The 24,686-nt window shown below is 42.9% G+C and overlaps 1 protein-coding gene across 3 annotated transcripts; it reads left to right on the plus strand.

Annotated features, from left to right (window-relative positions):
• Positions 1–750: 750 nt before the first annotated feature.
• On the plus strand, positions 751–14,240 carry CREG1 (cellular repressor of E1A stimulated genes 1). Of its 3 annotated transcripts, none has more exons than XM_019528685.1 (4): positions 751–1,167; positions 7,181–7,300; positions 10,888–11,072; positions 13,312–14,240. In XM_019528685.1, coding segments are annotated over exons 1-4 (708 nt in total). In that variant the 5' UTR covers positions 751–765; the 3' UTR covers positions 13,313–14,240. The 3 variants fall into 3 exon arrangements, with proteins under 3 accessions (XP_019384230.1, XP_019384231.1, XP_019384232.1); XM_019528686.1 differs by lacking the exon at positions 13,312–14,240 and adding an exon at positions 11,571–12,312; XM_019528687.1 differs by lacking the exon at positions 13,312–14,240 and having other exon boundaries at positions 10,888–11,073.
• The last annotated feature ends 10,446 nt before the right edge of the window (positions 14,241–24,686 follow it).

Below are 24,686 nucleotides of genomic sequence, written 5' to 3' on the forward strand. Positions count from 1 at the left end.
GTTAATAGCCCTGGCACGGGAGACCGTCTGCCACTCAGCAGTGTCGTGCCCCCTCAGCATACTTGTCAGTATGTCAAATGGTCATATTGGAAGCTCAAAATGATTGCATTTGTTGAAAAACTGTCATACACTGGGAAAAAAGTAAGCTTTCTTTATAATGTGCTCCTTGTGTATTCTGCAGTGAGCAAGTGAGAGCTGGGACATCACAGTTGAAGCCTTTCTTTATTTCGAGGCAAGCTGACATAAGAAAGTGCTGAGAGCAAGCCCCAGGTCAGTAAAGACTCCCTGAGACACTTGGGTTTTGCTTCCACTGCATCAATGAGCTGCGTCAAAAATTATTCTGGTACATTTTGAACACTTTGTTACACTGTACAAACAGGATAATTATCATACGCCTGCAACACTGTAAAGGAACAGCCTCCCAACCCAATCCCTGCAGAGCCCCGCCAGTCCTCCTCCACCCCATATCAACTCCGTCGGGCACCACGTGACCAGCCCAAACAATGTCGCCCTGCCTCCCGCCAGCTCCTATTGGTGGAGAATACAGGCAGCCTCTTTTTTTTTTTTTTTTTTTCCCCGTGGCGCTTGGTTAGCTCCGCCCCCTTTCCCCGCGCGCTCCAAAAGCCGCTTGTTTACAGGCGCCGACTGTCCTCCCCACGCCCTCACATACCGGCTGGGCCGGTTGGCTCCGCCTCCCGTCGGCTCTCATTGGTGGAAACCGGGAATCAGGCAGGCACCGGTTGGCTGGGAGCTGGGCACTCTCCCATGCCGCCTCTCCTCCAGCGAGCGCTCATTGGCCACCACGTGAGGCCGCACAGTTACCTCCGCCCCGCGACTACTAATGCGGTGCTCGGGGGCTCGCGACTGTTAGTAGGTGGCTGTTGGGGCCGCAGGATGTGGCCTTTGGTGCTGTGGGCGCTGCTGGCGGCGCAAGCCGGGGCCGTCCTGTCGCCGCCGCCGCCTAAAGAGGCGGCCCGCATGGCCCGCTACGTGCTGCACGCCTGCGATTGGGGCGCGCTGGCCACGCTGTCGGCGCAGGACGAACTGCGGGGCCGGCCCTTCGCCAATGTCTTCTCCCTCAGCGACGGGCCGGCAGGGCCGGGCCGGGGTAGCGGCGTGCCCTACCTCTACCTCACCGACCTTGAGGTGTCCGTGCGCGACCTGCAGGTGAGCGCCGCGCCGTGACACATGAGGCGGCCCCGGAGATGTCACGTATGGCTTCAGACCACGAACGGCCGAGTTAGGCCGTTGAGGTCACGTAGGAATCTGCCCCGTCAAAATAGCTGTGGCTTGCTGTGCTGCTCCAGGAGCTGTGGGACTGGGCAGCGTGACCTGAAGTGCCTGCTTTGCCAGACTTCGAGTGAGGAGAGCTTCCCTCGGGAGGGGAATCGCACACTACCTGTTAATTTAGGCATAAGACCTGCCGGTTATTGGCAGCGTTGCCAGGGCTTAAATATGAAATTATAGTATTGGAAGCTTAAAATGGTTGTATTTGCTGAAAAACTATCATACTTTGAAAGAATATGAAAATAAGTATGCAAATAATAATAGGCAAGGGACAGGAAGACAGTCCTGTGGTCCCTGGGCTCTGGAGCCTGACCCAGTAACCAGTGTTTCCAGGTGTAGGGTATTTATTGTATTTGTACACTAATTTCAAGTCTTGTATGATGAAAGTAAATGTACACTAATTTTTGAGGCAGCTAATTGATGCAGCATATGGAAAAGCCAGTTAATTCACTTTATATTGCTGATTGCAAGTTGCCAGTGAGTGAATGAGAGCTGGGACATCAAAGTTGATGCATTTCTTTATTTTGAGGCAAGGAGTCCTAAGGAAGTGCTGAGAGTGAACCCAAAAGTCGGTTAAGGTTCCTTGAGAGTAACTTGGGTTTTGCATATGCTTCATCAGTTAGCTGCCTCAAAAGTTATACTAGTATTGATCATACATTGTAAATGTACCATAAGGGTTGAAGTTACTGTACCAATACGATAAATATCGTATACCTGGCAACAGTGGTTACTGGGTCAGGTTGTAGGTCCACCTTGCACGGGGACTACAGGGCTGTCTTCCTGTCCCTTGCCTGTTCACAACTCTGGGTGGAGTTCCACTGGGCAGTATCCCCTGGTTCCTTGGCACTCATACGAGGGCCAGTGGGGACTGGCCCGTGTGCTCTGTTTGGGGTTCCCCCTTTGCCATACTTGTTCTGTACCTTTTAACCATCTCTCCTGTCCCTGTATTGTATTTTTTGTCTCAAGATTAGTTGTTACTGTCTCAGTGGCCTCCCTTTCTAAGGGAACCTTAGTTCTTGGTGGGTAACAGCCCATGATTCGTCAACAGTAACATCTAGGCCTGTGTCATGAGGTGGCAGGCAACAGATGCTGGAACGAGGAGTGATCTGGGTACGACCAGGGTTTTTTTCCATTGTTCCTTTCTCACTTGCAGCCTCCAGCATTTAGGGCCTAGAAAGCTTTGATTCACAAGCTGTCCCATTACTTTACATGCTCAATAGCTACTGATGCAGCGTTCCTCCAAGCAGTTCAGTGTTAAAAGCATTTTGGTCTGCTGTGGTCTTTCTGAGCAATTTGCAACAGAATTACTTTTTTTTTGTTTTGACTACTTCAAAATACTACAGAGAAAGCTAAGAGCTGGCATTTTTTTTCAGGTGTGTGTTGAATCTGAAAAGGTTGAGAACCACTAGTCTGTCTCCTGAGTCAGTGTAGGCACTAATGCTGAGCGGCACCTTCGAAAGGATCTTGCAGCACCCTGGGGTCCTATGGCACTTTGGCTTGGAGTCATTTTTCCACACCCTGTAACTGCTGTCAGTCTTTCTTCTGTAATTGTGGAGAGTATTCCCATTCCTGAACTGAATGCTGGCTAAAATTGCCTTTTGTGCAGTACAGTACCTGGACATACTAAAGCTGCCAAGCACATATTTTAAAGGTGACGTGATGATGCAGAAGAAGTCTTTGATCAGCATGTTGTTGGTGGGTACACAGAGGGCTATTAACTGTGGTCACCAGCAGAAATATTACTCTCTGCTTCATTATCCTGAGAGTTTTAGGGCCCTGTCACAGATCTTGGTTTAGAAAGTACTCAGATGTGCTTGATTTTAGTACAGTTTTCTGAACCATGCAAGGGTGGTACATTTTCTGTTGGGGCAAGCCGGGCAACTAATATAGATTTGACTAGGGCTGTAAATGTGTTCAAGTACACCATCTGAATCTTGTGGGATTGGATTCAGAGGATTCATTAAAGCTCCTCCTCCCCCAAATTCTGTAAACAGACTGTGTGCCATGTTCACCAAAATGACTGTCTTTTGAAGCCACTAAGATTCTGTCCTCTCCTCAGAGGTCAAGGAGCAAACATACTAAAAACACTCCAATAAGTAAGTGCTGAAGGGCCAAAAGGGGACTCTGAACAAAGAAATGGTGGATTGCTGAACTTCCAAAGAGATCAGATAGGAAAGGCTTGGTATCAAATGAGCCATGAAAGGACCAGCAAGCTGAAAGATGGGGCTGTTGTTGAGTATTAATAACTCTAAATTCTATAGACTTGATCAGTAAGGCAAGCCAACAACCAAAGATGTTGGAGAAATCTTGGGTACGCTGAAAGTCAGAGTCTGCCCGCGGAGGTGGTTCAAGCACCTACACTGAACACCTTCAAGAGTAGATTGGATGCTTATCTTGCTGGGATCTTATGACCCCAGCTGACTTCCTGCCCTTTGGGCAGGGGGCTGGACTCGATGATCTCTCGAGGTCCCTTCCAGCCCCGATGTCTATGAAATCTATGAAACAAACCAGTGTCCATAGTCCTCTCCTGTCTAGCTCCTTACAAGTCAGCCAGGTGCCCAGGGCAGCCATGATGCACAGAAGCAGTGGAGACTTCTGGCTGCTGTCATGCTGCCAGCACAGTTGTGTGGGTACAGCAGCAGGTACTGTCGTTTTTGTTGTTGCACCTCATCCCCCTAATTTAGCACTCAATTTACCCTGCCTTAGCTACAGTACTGATTGCACCCTTCCTTAAGTCGCTGTTCTAGGATGTTTGAGAAGATAATTAATTACAGTTAGTTACATCATCTAATGGAAGAATCAATTAGAGAAGCTTTGTGCACTAGTCACTGTTGTTTCCTCAATTAAAAATCTGAATAGTGGTAGAAGCCTGATCCAACTCTATTAGAAGCCTTAGATGCAAGAGTGAGGAACCCTTAGTGATGATATATTCAGTGGCTTTCTTTTCCTCATTTCAGTTTTCCTTTTTGAAAAAATGGACCTGCATTACTGTTTTCCCCATGTTCTTGTGTTTCCTATTCAGTAAATGCCAATTTGCCTCTTGAATTTTATGTCTAGTACACATCATGCTTTGCATCTTGAACCTACTCTTGTTAAGTTCTTTTATGGTGAAATAGTTCAGTTTATGGGATTTTATTTATTTGTTTGTTTATTATTATTATTATTATTATTATTACTACTACTACTATTATTTGTATCGTGCCTTATCCAAAGAGGCTAAGTGCAGTTTACAACAACAGACCAACAACTTAAAAGATAGCATTGTATTTTATGACCCCTCCCTCCCCAAATTGACATTAAATTAGATTATGCTGGTCTAATAAACTTTCCTTCAGAAAGCTTTGCAACAAATGCTGTATTTTCTTATCTATATTCTTATTTTGCAGTTTTTTGGTTTACTATCACATGGAGACTTCTGCCAACAGAAAGCACCAGATAACCATGATTCAGCTTTTTTTGTAGCTGACCGTGCAGATTCAGTTGCTTATCCTGTGAGAGCTATGTAATTGCATCAATGCAGTGGGGTATTGCAAAGTGCGCAGTTCACTCTTTTGCTGAGCTATTTAATGGAACTTCCCAAATGCATGTTGAAATCTTGGCTGTGTGAGGGAAAGGGAGAGATGAGCTTGTATAAAGGTGTAGTCAGAAATGAGTATCTCGACTGTATTAAGAAAACTGGAAACTTGCTCAGACCTAGACAAAGTTTGCACAAATGGTATCTTTTTGATTAGGTTAGATGTAAAAAAAAAATGACAGAGCTATGTTCATTTTGAGACCTAATGTAAATATGTAATTAGGCCTCCAGATAAACATCTTAATTCTTACTTCACCTGTCATAAACCTATTGAATTGTTTCCCTTCTTGACGTTTTTACTCTTCAGCTTAGGGGTTTTTGCACTGGTATAGATAAAGGCACTCCAGTGTAAAGTAGGGCTTGTACTAGTGCAGTTTTTACACTAAACCAGTTTCAGATAGAGTATATTGAAGACTTTGGTGTAACTAATTTAGTTAGGCTCTCAAATTGACCCTAAAATGTCCTTAAAGACACTAACCCTAAACATCATATTTTGGCAAAAAAAAAAAAAAAGAAAAGAAAAAGGTATCCTGGCCTGGATTTCTACTGTAGAAACTTTTTAATGTAAATTTCTTGAATTTACTTTCACTAAATAGCAAGATTTACTTGTACATGTTGACAGCCAATAAATATGACTTTTCATGGTTAAAATCATCTCTAGTCAGGTTTTTATAACTTTCTGGGAGGCAGACATTTTTATGCTGTTTTAAGCTAGGTACAGTTTCTTACATCTAGTAGAGTGGTGAGAGAGTGTCGGTATCAACCTGGAAGGATGTGGGCAGTGGGTTCCCACAAGGCTCGGTGCTTGGACCTGTACTCTTCAATGTCTTCATCAGTGATTTGGATGTGGGTGTGAAATGTACTCTGTCCAAGTTTGCAGATGATACTAAATTGTGGGGTGAAGTGAACACACTGGATTGCAGGAGGACCTGGACAGGTTGGAAAAGTGGGCAGAACATAATAAGATGCAGTTCAACAAGGGCAAATGCAGAGTGCTGCACCTAGGGCATAAAAATATCCAGCACACCTATTGGCTGGGGAATGACCCTCTCAGCAGCACAGAAGCGGAAAGGGATCTCTGAGTCATAGTGGACTCCAAGATGAACATGCGTTGTCAGTGAGACAAAATCATCAGCAAAGCTAACTGCACTTTATTATGCATTAGCAGATGCATGACAAATAGAACCAAGGAGGTGATACTTCCCCTCTGCATCACTTGTCGGACTGCAGTTGGAGTACTGCATCCAGTTTTGGGCACTGTACTTTAAGAAAGATGCGGATAATCTTGAGAGGAGGGCCACTCATGGTTAAAGGTTGGCATGCCAGGCCCTATGACGGGAGACTAAGGGACCTGGATCTCTTCAGCTTCCACAAGAGAAGGCTGAGACGTGATCTTGTGACCGCCTACAAATTCATTAGTGGGCTCAGCAAGGAACTGGAGATGCTTTGTTCACCAGGGCGCCTCTTGGGGTAACAGGAACAGTGGTCACAAACTGACAGAGAGCAGATTTAGGTTGGACATCAGAAAGAACTTCTTCACAGTAAGGGTAGCCAGAATTTGGAATGGGCTTCCAAGGGAGGTGGTGCTCTCCCCTACCTTGGGGGGCTTGAAGGAAAGGCTGGATAGGCATCAGGCTGAGGTCATGTGACCCCAGCACTCTTTCCTGCCTAGGGCAGGAGGTTGAACTCAATGATCTGTTGAGGTCCCTTCCAACCCTGGCATCTGTGAATGAAGCTGGGTACCTTTTTTAAATTGTTGAGGTTATTTTCAGCTTGCTTCCCCCCCGCCCTTGGGATTCAAGCTGGGTTTCTAAAAGTTGCTTCAGATTTTAGTGGAGTTGACTGTCAAAGGATAGTTGTCTCTTGATGGAAGTAACTGTTTGAAAGTAATACTGACCTGCTGATCTGATATGCAAGAAGTTGGGTAACTATCATTTAACCATATTGTTCTATTGATCCTTTCTCCAGAATAGACTTGGCTATGTACACTGCAACTTTTTTTTTTTATTTTGTGGAATATTGTGCATGCATGGGATTTCAAATTGGAACATTCTAGTTTGTGAGAGATTTGCAACTATGCCTGATCAGTTTTACCAGTGGTGTAGTTATACAATCTTCCAGATTTATTCAGAGTCATTTTGTTTAGGGTGGCTTTGGATGAATAATATTACTGGGAAAGGCTGATGATAACATCTAATTCTGAATACTGCATTGAGTTTAATTTGAAAAATACCTTGTTATTTTCAAAGGTATGCAAACTTATTTCTGTATATTTGTATTGGGATAGCTTTGTAATTAAACTTACTACTTGTGTTTCAGGTGAATGCAAATGCCTCCCTAACAGTGTCTTTAGCACAGACTCCTTACTGCAAGAAAAACAAGTATGATCCACAGAATCCCTTGTGTGCCCACATAATCTTCGCTGGGACTGTTGTAAAGGTCAGTAGCTATAAGTTAACTATTCATAAAGTTAGTGGTCTTTTAGTAAAGAGATGTATAAACTTCTGTACAGAAGTACTTGCTAGTCAAGAAAGATTCAGGCTGATTTAAAGATTCATACTGAGCCCTGTGAGGCCAGGGGTGGGCAATTATTTGGGCTTGCAGGCCAGTAGTGGGTACTCCTGCGCTGAGCCACCCGCCTCACTGAGCCTGACCTGCCTCACTGAACCTTCCAGGCTCAGAGTGCCTCCCTGGGGGTGCCTCACGCCTGGCCGACCCCTTTCCTGGAGCACGCCTGCAAGCCTGGCGGTAACGTCGCCACCACACAGGATCTGGACTTACCTTGGCCCTGTGCCCCCTGGGTAACACAGGCCTAATAGTCCTTGAGGGATACTTGACCCACTGCAAGAACTTGGGGTGCTTCCCTCGGTCTGAAGCACAAATAGTGGTCTCTGACAAACTAAAGGGACCCCAAGGCATAATCTAGACCCTCTCCCAATAAGTCTCCAACACTAGGTACTGAGGAGAACTTTATTGGTTATAAGGAGTAGGTTTGTAATAGGATGGGGTAGAGCAATATCAGAGGAATACCTTAAAGCAAACAGTGGCATGGTAGCCTTTGATCATGCATCTGAGTTACTGCAAGCTATAGATCTAGTTAGATCTCAGATAGCTTACTTACGAGTATCATCCAGAATCAGGCAGAGATTCCCTCTGAAAGCCGCCCCCTCTCCAAAAGCTCTGCAAAAGGCTTTAGTTCTGTGGGCAGGGGTGTACAGGTAGCAGATCATGGCTCAGCCCCAGCCCTGTGCTGTCACTGGAGACTGGCCGGGACCCATGCAGCAGGGTGTGCGGCCAGGTTGGATGAGATGGGGCCACAGGCAGCCAGGGAGCTGTGTCTAGGGCCAGGTCTAGGATATTGGGGGAGTGACAGTGCAGGTTTGGAGCCTGGGGCAGAGCTGTAATTTGCTTTCCACATGCCCCTGCCCGTGGAACCCACATCTATTGCAGGGCCATGTGGGCAGCAGATCATGGCTTGGCCCTGGCCCTGTGCTGTCACTGGCCTGTGATTCCAGCCTTACCTGCCTGTCCTGCTCCTGAACACTGCTTCCCTCCCTGCCCGTGGCTCCATTCCAGTCACCTGGCTGTGTGTCCTGCCTGTACAGGTTCTGCTCCTGGTGGTGGGTATGGGGCAGACAGGTCGAAGTACCTGGGCAACGTGGCCTTATTTGGTGGTGGTAGTAGCTGGAAGGAGCTGCTGTTCATGCCACTGCTAGGAAGTGAGTCTGACCTTGTTGCCCCAGGCCTGCTGTGCCCCTGGGGGATGGTGGGACCAGCCGTACCCACCACAACCTGGGATGCCCCCTGTGTCTCGGCCGGGTGGGACAGGGACCTGCTGCAGGCTGGACAGAATCCCTCAGCAGGCCAGATTGTCTGTGGGCTGCATTTTACCCACCCCTGGGCCAACCCATAGTTGTGTAGATTGATGAAAGGATCTCTTCTGACCAATACTTGGTATCACAGAAGGGACCTAGAACTAATTTTCCAGAGTTGTCTTTGGTAGGAATCATGAGGCAACTGCTGCAAGTGGAGGAAGAGTTTCTACTTCCTTAGACTTTGTAAAGCCCAGTATATCTAAGTTGGTCCCCTGCCAGTGCAAAGTAACTTTCAGCAATGTTAACTGATGGGGCTAATACACCTTTAAATGACTTGAGTGATTAAGGTTTTTCAGCTTTTATTTAGCTGACAACATAGCTGCTCAAAATGCAAAAGACATAATACATTATCTATTTAATATTGCTGCTGGTGTGGTATTGTTCCTTACTCTCTTAATAGGGGCTTTAAATTTAATTTGGTGCCCCATTGGAAGCTTTTGTTATTGTACTAGTTGTTCAGCTTAAATCTTTCCCTGAATTAAATTCTGTTATCAATTATGATTATTTCTGCTTAGACAGTATTCTAAATTATGTTTACTTAGTATGTTAACCCATCAAGTATTTGATGCATTCCCCAAACCTCTTAATTTTTGTACTGCGCTTAACTCTCAGTCATTCTTTGTTCTCCTTTTCCCCAGTCTCTTTGCTTTTTATTTGAGCTTTCTCCAGTTTTTCAATATCTGTCTAGAAGTCACATGCCCAAGAGATGCAATTGCATCTAAAATAATGGTAATTCGTCAGAGTCATATAGGAAGGATGTGCTACTTGTCTGCTTTCTTTGATTTGGTACTGCTGCATGTGCAGTTCAAAAATCACACTAGCCTCTGGTTGCTTAGACTTTAAATTTGTAAAGCAGCAAACATCTTGTACACTATAGGTGTTGTTACATGTGCTCTGGGGAGTGGAACGGGGAAGACTTTTTTTTAATTAGAGTGGCTCCAAGAGCCACTTTAATTAAAGCTCCCACAGTGTCTTGGGCATCAGTGTCCCCATGCTTCAAAATGGTGACAGGAACACTTTTAACTAAAGCTCATTCAACGTACTTTAGTTAAAAGTGCTCCTGCTGTCATTTTGAAGCATAGGGACGCTGATGCACAAGATATGGAGGCCTGCTGGAGTGTATTAATTAGCATGCTTCAGCAGACTCAGTTAATCAAGCCTGCTCTGATACGCTGTAGTTACAGCGTGTGCGAGCATCCTCCCTATATTTGTATAGGTACCCTGTAGCTTTAAATCTGCATCCATCATATTCTGCTTAATAAAAGTTTCCCAGTGTTGTATGCTGTAATTTAGTCCCTCTTTTTTTAAATTCAGTTTTTCTGTAGTTTAAGTGCTAACATTCTTCAAAGAGTTGCAGCCCCCCCAAGATTCATTATAATATATCAAATTACTGAACTGCTACAGAATTTATCAGCAAAAACATTAGCGTCATTTGTCTAAATGAATAGTTACTGCTGTTGGTTGTCATATCATCATAAGTGCATCTGGCACCTTTTGACAGAATGAATTTTAAAGTCTCTGGGCTTTACAGGAATTAGCCTTCTTTTAACTTGCACTGAAGCATATTTGTATGTCTGTACTGCCACCTTATTTACTTCCTATCCTCATGCTTCTTAAAAGTTGTTGGTTTGTTGTTTTGTATCAAGACCTAAACATTTAGTTATTTGAAAAATAAAATTGAGTTGAGCACCATCTCTTGGACTTTTCTAAAGCAATACCTGCTTCTCCTCATTTGTCATCATCTAGTCTTCTGTCTCAAAGCTTCATCTATAATGTTTCAAAGGTGGCGCATATGTGTGCATGTGTTCAGGCTGCAGCCTGTCTTCATATTCAAAACCAGTAGTTGAATCTGTCATCAGAATGTCCCTTCCCTCTTTTAGGTTGGTGGCTATAGTATTTTGGAGGAATAATTACCAGATGTAGACATCACAGAATAGTTATTTTTAATGAGTGCTGGTAGCTGCCAAAAATCAAACCCAGCTGCTGGGTGTGAACAGGCTATATCATGAGTCCCTTATAATAAAAATGTAACAAAGTGCCAGCTTGTGGCTGCAGCTGGAAAAAGCACATTGCAGTAGAGTTGTCTTTGAGCGTAGTTTATCGCTTATTGAAGAAGTGATCATTTGTAATAAGTTGCTGATTTCTGTTTAGGTGAGTGACACAGAATCGGGTTTAGCAAAACAAGCATTATTCACTCGACACCCTGAGATGGAAAGCTGGCCTCGAGATCATAACTGGTTCTTTGCCAAATTCAACATTACCAATATCTGGGTACTGGACTACTTTGGTGGCTTGAAAATTGTGACCCCAGAAGATTATTACAGTGTCAAACCCTAGTAAGTACTGAAGTTTGTTGTTTAACATTTTTGTCATAATTGGAGATAAGTATTCCTATAAGTTTGTATAAATAAATTCATACTTATGTTAATTCTTCTTATTGAGAAGTCATCAATTCTACCTGATGATTGGAGAGAAGTCTTAATATATCCCGTCTTTAAAAAAGGCAGCAAACTGGAGTGTGAAAATTAAAGGGGTACTGTCAAATTAACAACTACCAATAAAGTATCGTCTGATGTGTTGCTCCACTACTTATGACCTGATGCAGAAAAAATGGGAGAAGACCAGTGTGAATTCCACAAGAATAGATTGATAATAGACCAAATCTTCTCACTAAGGTAGTTGAGCAAAAAATGGGAATATATTAAAAATGTACACATTCTGTTCATATATTCCAGAAAGCCTGTGATACCACACACAAAGTCTGAGGGCTTTAGTAGCTGAATTGAGCATTCTGAGAAAAATCAAATTGAACTCTTTTTAAAGTTTGTATGCAGAATTAGCATCTGTGGAAGAAATTTGGACACCTTCCCAATGAGAACTGGATTGAGGCGGGAGGGTGGTTTGTCTCTGATCTTATTCAACCTGGCACTGGAACAAATGATCTGGAGCATAAATAACATGAGGGGAGTTCAACTGAATGGAGATCATAAAGTCCTGACATATGCTGCTGATTTATCTTTCATAAGTGCAAATATGAATGATACAAAGTCTATACTTGACTAACAGCTACAGCAAAGAAAGTTGGACTGCAAGTGAATGTCGATTAAACACAATCTGCTGGTAAACAGAACCCTAATAAATCAGAAACCTGATGTAACAATAAATAGGACAAATTTTAAACGAGTGACTCACTTCATGTATTTAGACCCCATCATAGTACAGGAAAGGAAGAATGGAAGCAGGAATTGGAGCCTACTTTGCATTGCACAAGCTCCAGTCATCTAAGCTCATCCAAAGGAAGACTAAGCTTCAAGTCTATAAAATCCTAATCGGGCCCTATAGAACCTCTGGCAGTTGAGCCTAGGTTCTCCCACAAGGAAGTGGGATACTACTAGATAGTTTTAAGACAGATTTTTAAAGAAAATCTTTGCGCAGTGGGAACCCATAACATAAGAATGGTACAAGAACCAATAATGAGTAATGGCAATTGTACAGAGACACAACCCTGACACAAAATTAGCACAACGATTACAATGCCTGGGCTACACTGAAGGAATGGAGGCAGTTGAGACGCCAGAGAAAATGTTCCTTGTGGTACTGGAGAAGAGAAGGCTGCCTGGATGACCAAGGCAAAGATGTTTGATGATATAGTATCAGACGTATGGAAATTAAATGTGGACAACTGGAGAACAAAGGCACAGAGATGAGAATGGATGAAGGTAGTGGAGGCAGCCAATGACCCCTAGGGCCTATAATACTAACTTGTTGCTGTTGTTAATAATATACTGTTCCTATATGGGTTTCAAAGGTTCCCATACATATAGTGCACATGCACTGTCCTCTTAACTCTTTCTTTTCTTTCTTTTTTTTTTTTTTAATGTTTGTTAATGTCTTTCCTAAACTAGTTTACTTGATTTTATTTATTTATTGGTCCCTTCTGTAAAGTTGTCATAACAATCATACTTTGTTGATCAGTCCCTGACAGACAAGCTTTCCCAGTTGTTATTGTTCCTTTCTTCTAGCCATCACTTTCATATATATCTTGAAAAGTAATTGAGCATGGATTGCATCTATTTGTAATTTTTAACAAATTACTGAAGTTTACTGTATGTTGCAATACAGAAACATTTTTGGGTTCTTTTCTATAAGAATGAACAGGTAATTGCAGTTATACAAATGCAGGTGTCCTATTAGTACCTCCAACTTAAAAATAATTTAATGTAGGAAGTTTCCTTTGGCATGAACACTGAAGCAGTTTACTCTACTTGGATTAAATACGGGGTGGAAAGTATCTTAGTCCAATAGGTAAGAATTATGAGGATACTTGGTTGCATTTAGGAGATGCGAATTTTTAATTTTTTTGATGTATCACTTGTGATCTGCATTGGCCTGTCCTGAAGTGGAGTTTTCAAGAGAACTTCTGAGTTGTATATGGCATTTACCAATGCCAGGATGTCCAGACAATCTGCTGCATAGGCCTGGGATACATAAGGCTTCAGAATGACATTCCAGATGCTTTAGAATACCTTTAATCTTAAAGTATGTTCAATTTAATTTTTATTTTTACCCTTGTAGGTAGAAGAATACTGTGGATGATCATACGAATGAACCTTTTGGCCCTTTCCTGTGCTATCTATTTGAAACTATTTCCCACTGAGTCAATAATGAACTGAACCAATAATGAAAAATTGGATTCTTTCTATTTTTTTTTTTTTTAAATTGGCTTACTTTGGGTGTATCCCCATTTCTTGTGATCCTGTTACTGAGACTTACTGGCAGGTATTCATGAAAATGAATCTTCAAACCATATGTTCTATTGCAGAAGAGATGTTTATTCAAGCTGGGCTGGTTATTGTCTAATATTCCCCAGATTCTACAAGCTCAATCCACAGTTTTAAGTAGTTTGGTTTATTTGTTCCATACAACAATTTGCCTGTCTGCAATCTGCAAGCAGACTACGCAGGCTTATCTGAAACTAATGTATTGGCTTAGCTCTATATGTGCCTTACTTAAATCACATGTGTTTGTAGTATATTTAAAAATATTTTAACCAAAATTAGCTTTGTTTTGCCTTTTTGAGGCAGAGTAAACTAGCCAACTGAATTCTACAGGGTTACTTTCATATATAATGTGTAGAGTGCTGCTTCCACCAAGCTAGAGAATGACAAGCTGGGAACCTGCACTCTCTGAAAACCCTGAACATTGATCAGTGCAATTGTAATCTGTTCTGCTACCTACACAGCCCTCATTGCTGTAATATTGACTGTCTTTATGCAAACCAGACATGATCCTCTGGTTCCTGGTAAGTTGCTAGTACAGCATTTAGTTGGGGGATGTTTGTATCCTTGTTCTTCAGATTCAAGTTATGGCTAGGAAAGTGTCTTTTTACATATAACTCTTGGGGTTGTGTTGTTTTATTTTTCCTGAAAAAATTTAATCCGTCCTCACTTTTTCTCAGCTTCTACTTGGAAGTCACTTATTCACTCTGTTTCCCCTACCATGTGTTTTGGCTTCTGGATTTAGTGTAACCACTTTAACAAACACTGTTTAATACTAGAATCTGAATTATGAAGGAAATCCACTTGCCTTATAAAGCAGCTGTTGGCATAACAACTTCCTTGTTCCTTCCCCCAGTAGTAGAACTCATTTTATGAGGGGTTTGTTTGGAGGCTATAAGAGATCTTGTTGAGCAGCCCAAAAGTAGAAGAAAATTTTATGAAATGTGATAACTTATCAACATGAAGTTGGCTTACATTAATGAGAACACTTCCCTTTTTGTACTTTTAAAATATCCTAGTGAAGAATACAATCAACATAGGATAAAAAACATTTTATTTCATATCTGTTTTCACAAAAAGCTGCAAGAAAGGGTCATGTTAGAATAAATTTGAGCTCAGCATGAAGATAACTATCTAGGGCAGTGGTTCTCAGTCTTCTTGGACTTGGTGCACCCCTGGATAGATGTGGGGAACTCCTCACAAAATGCCAGCTCTTCATTTTTTTTTCTGTAGCCAAAAATAAGTGAAAATAATGGAGCGATTCTTCTTCTGTTGCAAAGAACTCAAAGACCACAACAGGGCACGATGTTTTTAACATTACTGATTCCTATCTGAAATCTCTCTATTTACCTTGTGAATTATGTTTATACAGCGCTAACATTGTATGGCACCCTTGAAAGGATCTCAAGGCACTCCAGGGTGCTGCAGGATCTTAACTGAGAATCGCTGATCTAGGGCCTAGGATAGAGCAAGGGACATGGAAATGAGGACTCCTTAGTTAATGGCGGACCCAGAAATCACGGTGTTTTTTTGTTTTGTAGTTTTTTCTTTTTTTCTAAGTAATCAATCTGTTATATGCAAAAACTTTTTCCTCCTTTTGCAAGACAAAAAGCTGGCACTTTTCCCTAAATTAATTTATGAAAATATATGAAAAGATCTTTGTTTTGGTGGCTTTTAAAAAAATGAAGAGCTCTTGTGATATTGTTATGCTATATAGATTCATTGCAATGTTTCTCAAGTGGGATCTTGCATATATTTTTTGTGATTCATTGTAAATCACTCTGATTTTTAAGATTAAGTAGTGGTGCTGGGTCTTGATTAAAATCTATTTTTTATGATAAATGGTGTCTGTTTTTATTTTATTACACAGTTCAGGGATTGCTGGGGTTTCCATACCATTTTTCTGTCATTCTGCTGTCTGCCTGCTGTCAGATGAGTCACATTTGCCAAGCTAAATAGAGAAACTGATCTTTCAAAGCCTGGCCTCCACTTTAATCAGTTACCTTCTTACTTTACTTTATCATACTTATTCCTTCTGCACACTGCTGCCATTCTGCTGCGAAGCAGGACATCAGATGGTGACTTGTGGTTAGAACATATCATTCTCAACCCCCCACCACCCCCCAGGCCTACAGGTGATGGAATTCTGTAGGGAAGAACTACTTGGGTCAATTCTCGATTTATATAAGCAAGTTTTAATTTGATCATTTGCCCTGGTATATCCATCACACTTAAAATGGTTCCGCTAATTATATTATCTACCACCAGTATTTCTTTTCTTTGTATTTTCTTCTTCACATAAACCTATACTTGATAAGTTGCTAATAGCAACTTGCTTGGTTATCTTCATCTTTTGTGCGTTAACCTGCTAAGAATTCTTTTTAGTTCTGAGCCCTTAAATGTATTATAGACAACACCACCTCTTCCCCACCCCCCCACACACAAAAGAATTTTGTTTTTTGCTTTGAATCTGTCACTTGAGTAGATTACAAAAAATAGGTCACTGTCTCTTACTCTTAAAACCTTAAATAAGAATATATTTGAGTATTACCTAGTGAGAGCATCAGGCATACCCTTTGACATCCTTTTTGTAGTATTGGCTGTTTCCTCTTGCACAGATTTCTCCAGTGTCTTTTTCTGAGGGGGGGTGGATTCACTTTGCTAACAGAACACAGTAACATTACATTGTTCAGGACAAACTGAATAAGTTGACCTAGAAATGCCCTGTAGCCTCTACTGGACAGGATACTAGTTTAAACTAGGACACAATTATGGGTGCTCCTTTTGGCAAAGGGTGCTGTGATTAACTTACCAGAAGTGTGAGTGCCCTGTATAGGCCTCTAAGTGCTTGTTTCCAGTAAAATGAAAGTATGACTAGCACAGGTAGGCACACCAATTTATGATAGCCTTCACATAGTTGACTTGGGTAATAACTGTGCCTTTAGGCCAGGAGCAAAAAGCTCAAGCCCTCCTGGGACCTTGGGGTAGTATTCCTAACCTACTTTGATACGGACTCAAGTATAGATAAGCAAAATGTGATTTGTACACTTTGCTGAGGAGATATACCCTTGCCTGCAGGGACTGGATCTTGAAGAGTTAATCTGCAAGGGTTAAGCTGAAGTCCTAGCCAGAGTTGCTATGGCTACAGGTTTTGTAGAATATTCAGGTTCAAAGACTCCCAGTAGATAGATATCTATACTGTTTAGTAGAATCTACAGCATTAGATGTCCTTCTACAACAGTGGTTCTCTTCTTTTTGGAATAGAGCCACCCTGTGCTCAAGGTAGCCCTCCATAACTCTTGTGAATTAAGTAGCACCCAATTTAAAAATTTATAGGAAATAGTACTTATTTTACCTAGGGGCTGGACAGTAGAAGCAAGGGGATAGTCCAAGCAGGAAAAGGCCTGAGCCTGACTTATCTCCTCATACTTTACGACACCTTTCAAAGGATCTAGCAGCACCCTAGGGTACCTCATCACCCTGAATCAGCTAGTGGGGTTCAAATGCTATAGTCATGGTAGTCCAGGAAACATACAAGAGGCAAGAGTTTTTTGTGATATTAGGTTTGTTTGTTTTTAATGGACCAACTGTATGGTTGGGGGAGAAACTGGATGCTGTTTTGGTTCCAAACTGCCCTTCCTTCCGTCTCAGAAGTTGACACAATTTAAGCTAAAAAGCTTAGGAAATAGATGTCACTAGGTGCTTTACAGCTTACTGTTCAGTAAAATTAGGCACAATAAGCTTTCCCCAGGAGCATGGTCTATGCATGTGCTGTCGGGAGCAGTTTAATGCAAGGCTACTCCTGCCCTGCTCTGTCCCCCCTACAGCAGCCAGGGGGAGCTCCAGGCTCCCCACCAGGGTCAGGCCAGCACTCCAGAGGGAAGAGGGAGCTGTTCTGCCTCTGGGGCAGCTGCCTCCCAGCTCTGTGCCCCGACTGCCAGATTCGGGCATGGGGCTAGAAGGCAGGCAGCTCCCTAGGGCAGGGTACAGTTCCCCAACCTCCTGCTGCCTGGGCTGACCAGCAGCAATTTGTTCCCAGTCAGCTGTTTTAGATGTAGACGGCTATCTGACAATTGGGCTGGGAGGCATCTGCCCCTGGAGACAAGGCGGCTCCCCCACCCCACTGTAACTCTGGCCTGACCCCAGTGCCCCCTGCCAGCCTTTGCTGATTGAGGCAGAGGGCTGGGAAGCAGGCAGCTACCTGGGGCAGAGACTATTCCCCTACTGCCTGGGCTGACAGGGAGCAATTTGCTCCCGGTCAGGTATCTACATGTGTGCTGCTGTGCAGTAGCTACTGCATATTAAATATACTTGTATCTACAGGTACTAGCCAACCATGCACTAAACTAATTTACTGCACAGTAAATGCTGTGCATGTGTAGACTTTGATGCTTTACCACATAGTAAAAGTGTCTCATGTAGATGTGTGCATTGTCTAGTCTAGCTTCTTTTCTCTTTATGTTGTAGATTCCTAATCTATTCTCAGGCTTATCTCTGAAAGCTGAAGAAGAACAGTTTGTGCCTGAAACCCTGTCTAACTGCTTCCCCAATCATGCAGGTGTCCCATAAGAGATATCACAAAAAACCCTTGTCTCTTCTAGTAATAGCAATCTCTTCAGAGATGATCCCAATAATATCTGGCTTGCTGGTTTTGAGGTTTCTTTCTTTTATTCTTTTAGTTTATTTATTTAAGGATAAAAGTGACAAATCTTGTGCTAATTTTAATAGATCACAGAAGACATGGAAGTCCCTTTATTTGCCTGTAACCAGAAAGAATATTACCTTTCAGTATAAAAAAGTAAGAATAAGTATTGAACCAAGAATCAAAATTCCATGACTCTGTGAGGAAGGGTGGGTGTGCTACTGACTGGCCGAGAGGCAAAAACCATGGCAAAAATGAAAGGGAGCAGAAATGGCATTGCTGTGCTTTCAGTAAGTTGTGGGAAAATGCAGATTCTGGTGCTTTTTAAATGAGATTTTCTACTTTTTTCAGCAGAAAACTAGGATCCCTGGTAATGACACACCTCTCAGAGATCATGTGGCCTAATCTAATGTTTCTGTTGGATCTACAATCAAAGGTACCATGCCATTACACAAAAGTGAGCAAATGTGTTTAAAGAAAAATGAGTCAGAATAAATCTGAATATTCTGTAAAAATTGTATCAAACAGGATTAACCACATATTCTTAATCTTGAAATACTGTAGGGAAGGTAGCTCAGCTAATCCACTGGCCAAAACAAATTAATTAGAACTAAGCCCTTCTGTTCTGTCATGGATTCAGATTCCTGTTTTGTTTTTTGTTTTTTTGTAAGGTTGACGATGCTTCAAAATTGTTTTGCCAGACCAGTTTTCAACCTGTTGTTCCCTGATCAGGAAAATGTTTTGTCCTTGTCAGCCACGAGAGGGCACCATGGACTTTAGTATCTTTGGGTTGGTTATAATAAAGGTTTTAAACTACCGCCTAAAATGGATTTATTTTAACCAAGAACATTGGGGGAAGATTCTTAGAATTCTCTGAAAAACTTTACATTTTGTATGATTTCTTTAATAAGAAACAAGGCATGTTATTACAGCTAGCTATTAAAAAGCGACACTCATTATTCTTCTGTTTTCTTAGCTAATTTAATGCTGTGAAGTGTTTAGAATCAACAGCCTAGAAAATGAAATAATTCCTCTCCCCTCCCCTGCTTCTAGCTCCACAGAACAAGTTTAGTAGAGGTAGCTGAATAGCAAACTTTCCTACATTTGTCTCAACTATGACCTGGAGCAAACCCCTTCTAGAGCTTCTTTATCCATTATCCATTTGGTCCTTATCTGTTCTGCTGACAATGCAGACATGCATTGCCAATTGTAGTAGTGATTCTTTGTCATGTGGATTCTTGCTCCTTAGCCATTGGCTTGGAATACTTGCATTTGATTTCATAAAGATCAAGCAACCATCAAGTAGCTAACATTTTATTTGCTGTCGGATCATAGTAGCATCCATTTTCAGCATAACTGTACTTGTATAATAAATAATAGTGGTTTATATAAATGCAGGAATATAGCACTAATTTTGGATTATACCAAAAGGCAACATTTTTTGAGTGTATGTTTTGAAAAGTAGTTCTGGATTTTGCCTACATTTAGTCTAAGACAGTATAACTGTAAAAGTAATAATACCACAATAGATTATATCACAAATAGAGTAACAAGAGGCATTAACAGGTTAAAATGCCGATGACCTGTCAGGGAGAAGCTACGCGAAGGGTGTGTCTACATGTGCTGGTAAGCTTTTACTGCATAGTAAAATAAAACACAGTAAGCTTTCCCAAGGAGTTCAGTTCAGGGCTACTCCTGCCTACTTCCCCCTACAGCACCCAGGGGAGCTCCAGGCTCCCCTGGGTACCAGCTCTGGGCTGGCAGGGGGCATTGGGATCAGGCCTATGTTCTGGAGACCAGGGATAGCTGTCCTACATCTAGGGCAGCTGCCTCCCAAATGCACGCCCCAATCAGTAGCAGAGTAGGGGACTGTTTCCCAAGCTCCCTGGTGCTTGGGCTGACCGGAAGTAATATGCTCCCAGTCAGCTGTCTACATGTGTGCTACAGTGCAGTAAATCTACTTGTATCTATGGGTACTAGCCAACCGCACAGTAGGCTAGTTTACTGTACAGTAAATTCTGCACACATGTAGATGCTAGCACTTAACTGTGGAGTAGATTCATAGACCTTTATTGTGGAGTTGCCTAATTAACTCTGCAGTAGGTGTCTCAGCATCTACATGTGCAGTGCTATTAGGACAGTATAAACTAATTAACTCTGCCACAGATTAGTACTTGTAAATAAAAGTACTAAACTACGGTGGAGTTTTACTCTGCAGCAACGCATGTGTAGATGCTGGTGCGGCTAGCTGGAGCATGAGGGTGTTTGAGTGTGGGGGCTACAAGCCAGCTAGCACCGTACTGGAGTACCCTTGTGCCCCAGCCAGCCCCTCCGCAGTGTGTGAAGCGGGGTCAGAGCAGCCTTGGGCTAACCCTACCAGCTGGGGCAGCTCTGACCCAGCTTAACGTGCTGTGGTCCCTAGTGCATGTTTTTTGAATGTCCCTTATATATATTTCTAAATCAGTTATTGCACTGAAAATTTAAACACAAAGCAGGAGCAGGCAGCCACATCTCACAAGAAGCAAGGTTGTTATATTGCATAGGGGCCTATGTAACAGGATACATTCTCATGGACATTTTTATCTTCACAGCACTGCACAGATGTCTACCTCTGTTCTACCAGTCTGTCATTTTAGATGTGCCAGGGCTTCTGTTTATACTTTGCAGATGCAAGGAAGAGTGGCAGCCAACTGGAGGGCTTTAAGATGGCCATATTTTCACTCTCAGAGGGGAGTAGCTGTAGGTAAAACCATTTCCTCTTTACTCTTTGTCGGGTGCATATGGAGTAAAACCAGGAGCAAGGGGTTTTTCCTTTTACACTTCTCCCCTTCAAGTATTGGCAAATGTGCAGAGGGGGAAGGGGATAATCCCTTTGGAATGCAGTAATTAATACCTATCTAGTGGTAATTGCTGCATTCCAAGCAGATTAGCACAGTGGAACCCAATTATAGCAGAGTGAAGCTTTGCTATAAGGAATTACAGTGCATTGAAATGCAGTGAAGCAATTTAGGACTGTCAGTCTGCTACATTTTGTCAATATAAATCACCAGTTAAAGTACTGTAAACTGCAGACTTCTCTTTTCAGTGCAGTTTTCTAATGCATGAATGGCATGTCTAGTGGACTACAGCACACATGCTGTACAGAACTACCGTCTGCTTAATATCCATTATCCTTGTATGAGCCTCCACAAATGATTTTGAGTGGTGCTGAGGTAGTTCCATGGCACTACAGCACTATCATTTACTGCTGAAAAGGGGCAAGGCTCTGTAGCCTTTGACAGCGGATTCTCTCCACTCTCTGAAGTCTGTCAGTTTCTCCGCTAGGTGACAGAGGTATTAATTTTGCCTGCAAGTACTAACTGTATCATGTCAACTCAGGAGAATTTGGGCTTTGATAGCTGACCTGTTCTCAGTCCCAGCAGTCTGTGGTGATGATTACAGGTAGGCTCTCTGTGGTAACAGTGCATGAGCCAGAGGGCAGTGTGTAGTTATTTTTATCCCCAGCTTGACTGTGGTGCAGGTTTGTTTTTAGTTTTCATTTATTTCCTGTTAGAGCTGCAAACCCTGCTGCTTTTTTTTTTTATGCTTCAGGCAAGTACATCCAGCAGGAATGGAAATGGGCTGCCTCTGGGGAAGAATTAGCCCTCTGCATTAGACAGGTCAGCATCAAGACTGTTTGTGTCCAAAGAGACAGTAGAAAATTGACACATGCTCAAGGGAACACATGCCTTGCCTATACTAGAGAAATAACTACCCGTTATAGACTATGGGCGTCAACCGCAAGTGCAGCCTAACCATAGTGAGCAACAAGTGTGGACCACTCCAAATTCTGTTCCATACTGTTTCAAGTGTCACAGTAAGTCCCTAATCTGTCTACCAGTAATAGGTTACTTTCTCAATACAGTTGGGCTATAGGGCTGCATGCAGACGAGCACAGCTGTTCAGTATGTGGTACCACAGCCATGTCTGCTGAACATTCAGCTGTCCTCTGTGGTGCAAGAGAGCAGTGCAGGGGTTTTTTTGACCCCTGGATCTCCAGGGGTCAAAAAAAATCTGTGCAAAAATAAAAAAAAAAAAGCAAGGCAGCACACACTTCTCAAAATGGAGCCTAGCTGGCTGGAGCCATGCTTCGGCTACCGGCCAGACTGAGTGGCAGGATCGCCACTACTGCAGCCCCAGGAGGCCACCGGGACCCCTGGTAAGGTTGCTGGGGCTAGCCCAGTGCTGGCCCCAGCCTCCTCTGCCCAACCTAGGGTAACCTGCTGCACACCAGAGGGTGCATGGCACAGCATTTCCCAGGGACAAGTAGCAGCAGCATAAAGTGTGCTGCTGCTAGTTATCCCTGGGGAACCAAAAGTCCATGCTTATGTGGATGTAGCCTAGGTTGCTGGACAAATTCTCAAGGTAACTATAAAAGCTTTTTACTTCACATAAAGGGTCTTATATTTTCACTGCCGCTTGATTTGCATTCAGGAAAATTTTCATTGTTTTAGCTGAATTAGTATTGGCACCAGTATGTGGTTCTCATCATCTGCCCTGATTTTAGTTATACTTCAAGTAATTTTGTTCACCATCAAGTTTGATTTAACATGGTGATAAAAAGAGGTGTGATATCTGGTGCATAGAGAGGAGCAAAAGCCTTTTCATAGTATGATTCTTACTGCTTAAAGAGCAGGTGAGCTGAATAGTGAGGAACTGAGGAAATACTTTCTAACACTGTGGAGAGATGTTACATTTGTAATGCTACAGATGTTGAGCAGGCATTGTAAATGCCCCCTGTAGCACTACACAAATAGTGGAAGTGCTATAGATATAGATATAGAAAAGGATGGAACAGGATGGATGGAATAGGAACTTCTCTATAGCACTGTATTTTGTAGCTCCGTGTGTTATGTCTGTAGAGTGCACTGTAATAGAACAGGGGGTTTGTTCACATAGTGCTTGCCCCCCCCCCCCGGCAGGAGGGATGGAGAGTGGGGTGGCTAGTTAGTGTGAGCACTTACTGGGTGCTCAGCTGTCATGGGAGTGGCAGGGACAATGAGTGGAGCTTTAGCCTCTCTGCCAGGACCAGGGTTGGCAGCATGCTCGCTGACAACCCGATACACCCCCATGGGTACTCTCCTTGGTGGCCTCCCATGGTAGGATGGTGGGTTGTTATAGATTATGCTGTTGCCCCCTGGTTGGGGAGAGCAGGGGTCTGCAGGTCTGCTCCCCTCTCCCTCCCCACAGGAGGTGGCAAGGTGTAATCACTGATAGGTTCCCTTGGGGGTTAGCAAGGCCAAGCAACCTTCTGTCCCACCCCCTGAGATGCATGCCATGCCATGTCTTCATTACAGGGTTTTGTAGCATTCCAGCCTCACATCTTCCTGTGCCTGTAGCACAGGGATGGGCAAAATATGGTCCATAGGCTGCATCTGACCTGCCAGGCCTTTCTGTCTGGCCCATGGGGCCCCTAAAAAGATTTAGTAAATTAATAATTATTTGCTTCTGGCTGCCTGTCAGAGATGCTGTCCTTGACAGCTTGGTGTTGTGAAGTGCCAAAAGAGAGTAATTTTCTCTTGTTCTACCTTCTTACACTTAACCAAATGGTAGACCCCTGCCACTTCTCTGCATCTTCCCTAAGACAACTTGCACTAAAATGCACTGGCTCAGTCTTCAGTGGGCTAAGATCTTAATCCTACACACCACTACCATTGGCCATTGGCTCCAGTCTTTGTACTGCTGCTGGTCATCTATGGCCTCAAATCTTGATTCAAGATGATAACTTGCTGATTCTCTTCCTGAGTCATGATCAGAAAAGGAAGATAGCTAAATTCAGGATCACAATGAACTCCACAGAGCAAAGGCAGGGCAAGACTAGAGTTCCACTTCGCCCTGCTTTCTAGCGCAGTGCTTCCCAATCTTTTCTAGCCCAACGCACACTTACATTAATAGACATTTTCCGTGGCACACCTATTAAGACATTCCCCATCCTCATGTCTATTGTAGCTCATTGCCATGGCAAAATTCCACTGCACACCTGTTCATTTCTGATGTCACGCTTTTGTGCTGCAGCACACTGGTTGGGAAATGTTCTGGTGATCATAACCCCTTTTTAGTGATGTAGTAACCAGTGCCCCCTTACTTTGTTCCTAGCTAGTTTGGAGATAACTATCACAAGCCCCCATCTCATTCATGGTACAGCTGTAAACTCTTCTTTCTCTCTTTCTTTGTCTCTGTCTGTCTCTCCCCTTCCTTTACGCCTACTTGCAGCTTCAAGTTTTGTTTCACACAACTTTATACACACACAGAAAGGAGAAGGTCTCTAATTTTCTTTTTAAAAGAGGTTTCACAAAATCATTAGTTTATTGGTGGATTTTACTCATCTATTTAAAAAGCCAAATCATGGAATCATTATTACTAGGAATTAAAAATGATAAAGAATCACCAAAGAACCATAGTTTCATAGTTTCTAGGGTTGGAAGGGACCTGAGTAGATCATCTAGTCTGACCCCCTGCCATGGCAGGAAAGAGTACTGGGGTCAAACGAC

The sequence above is a fragment of the Crocodylus porosus genome, unplaced genomic scaffold, assembly GCF_001723895.1.
Source record: "Crocodylus porosus isolate Cpor-Errol unplaced genomic scaffold, CroPor_comp1, whole genome shotgun sequence".
NCBI lineage: Eukaryota > Metazoa > Chordata > Crocodylia > Crocodylidae > Crocodylus > Crocodylus porosus.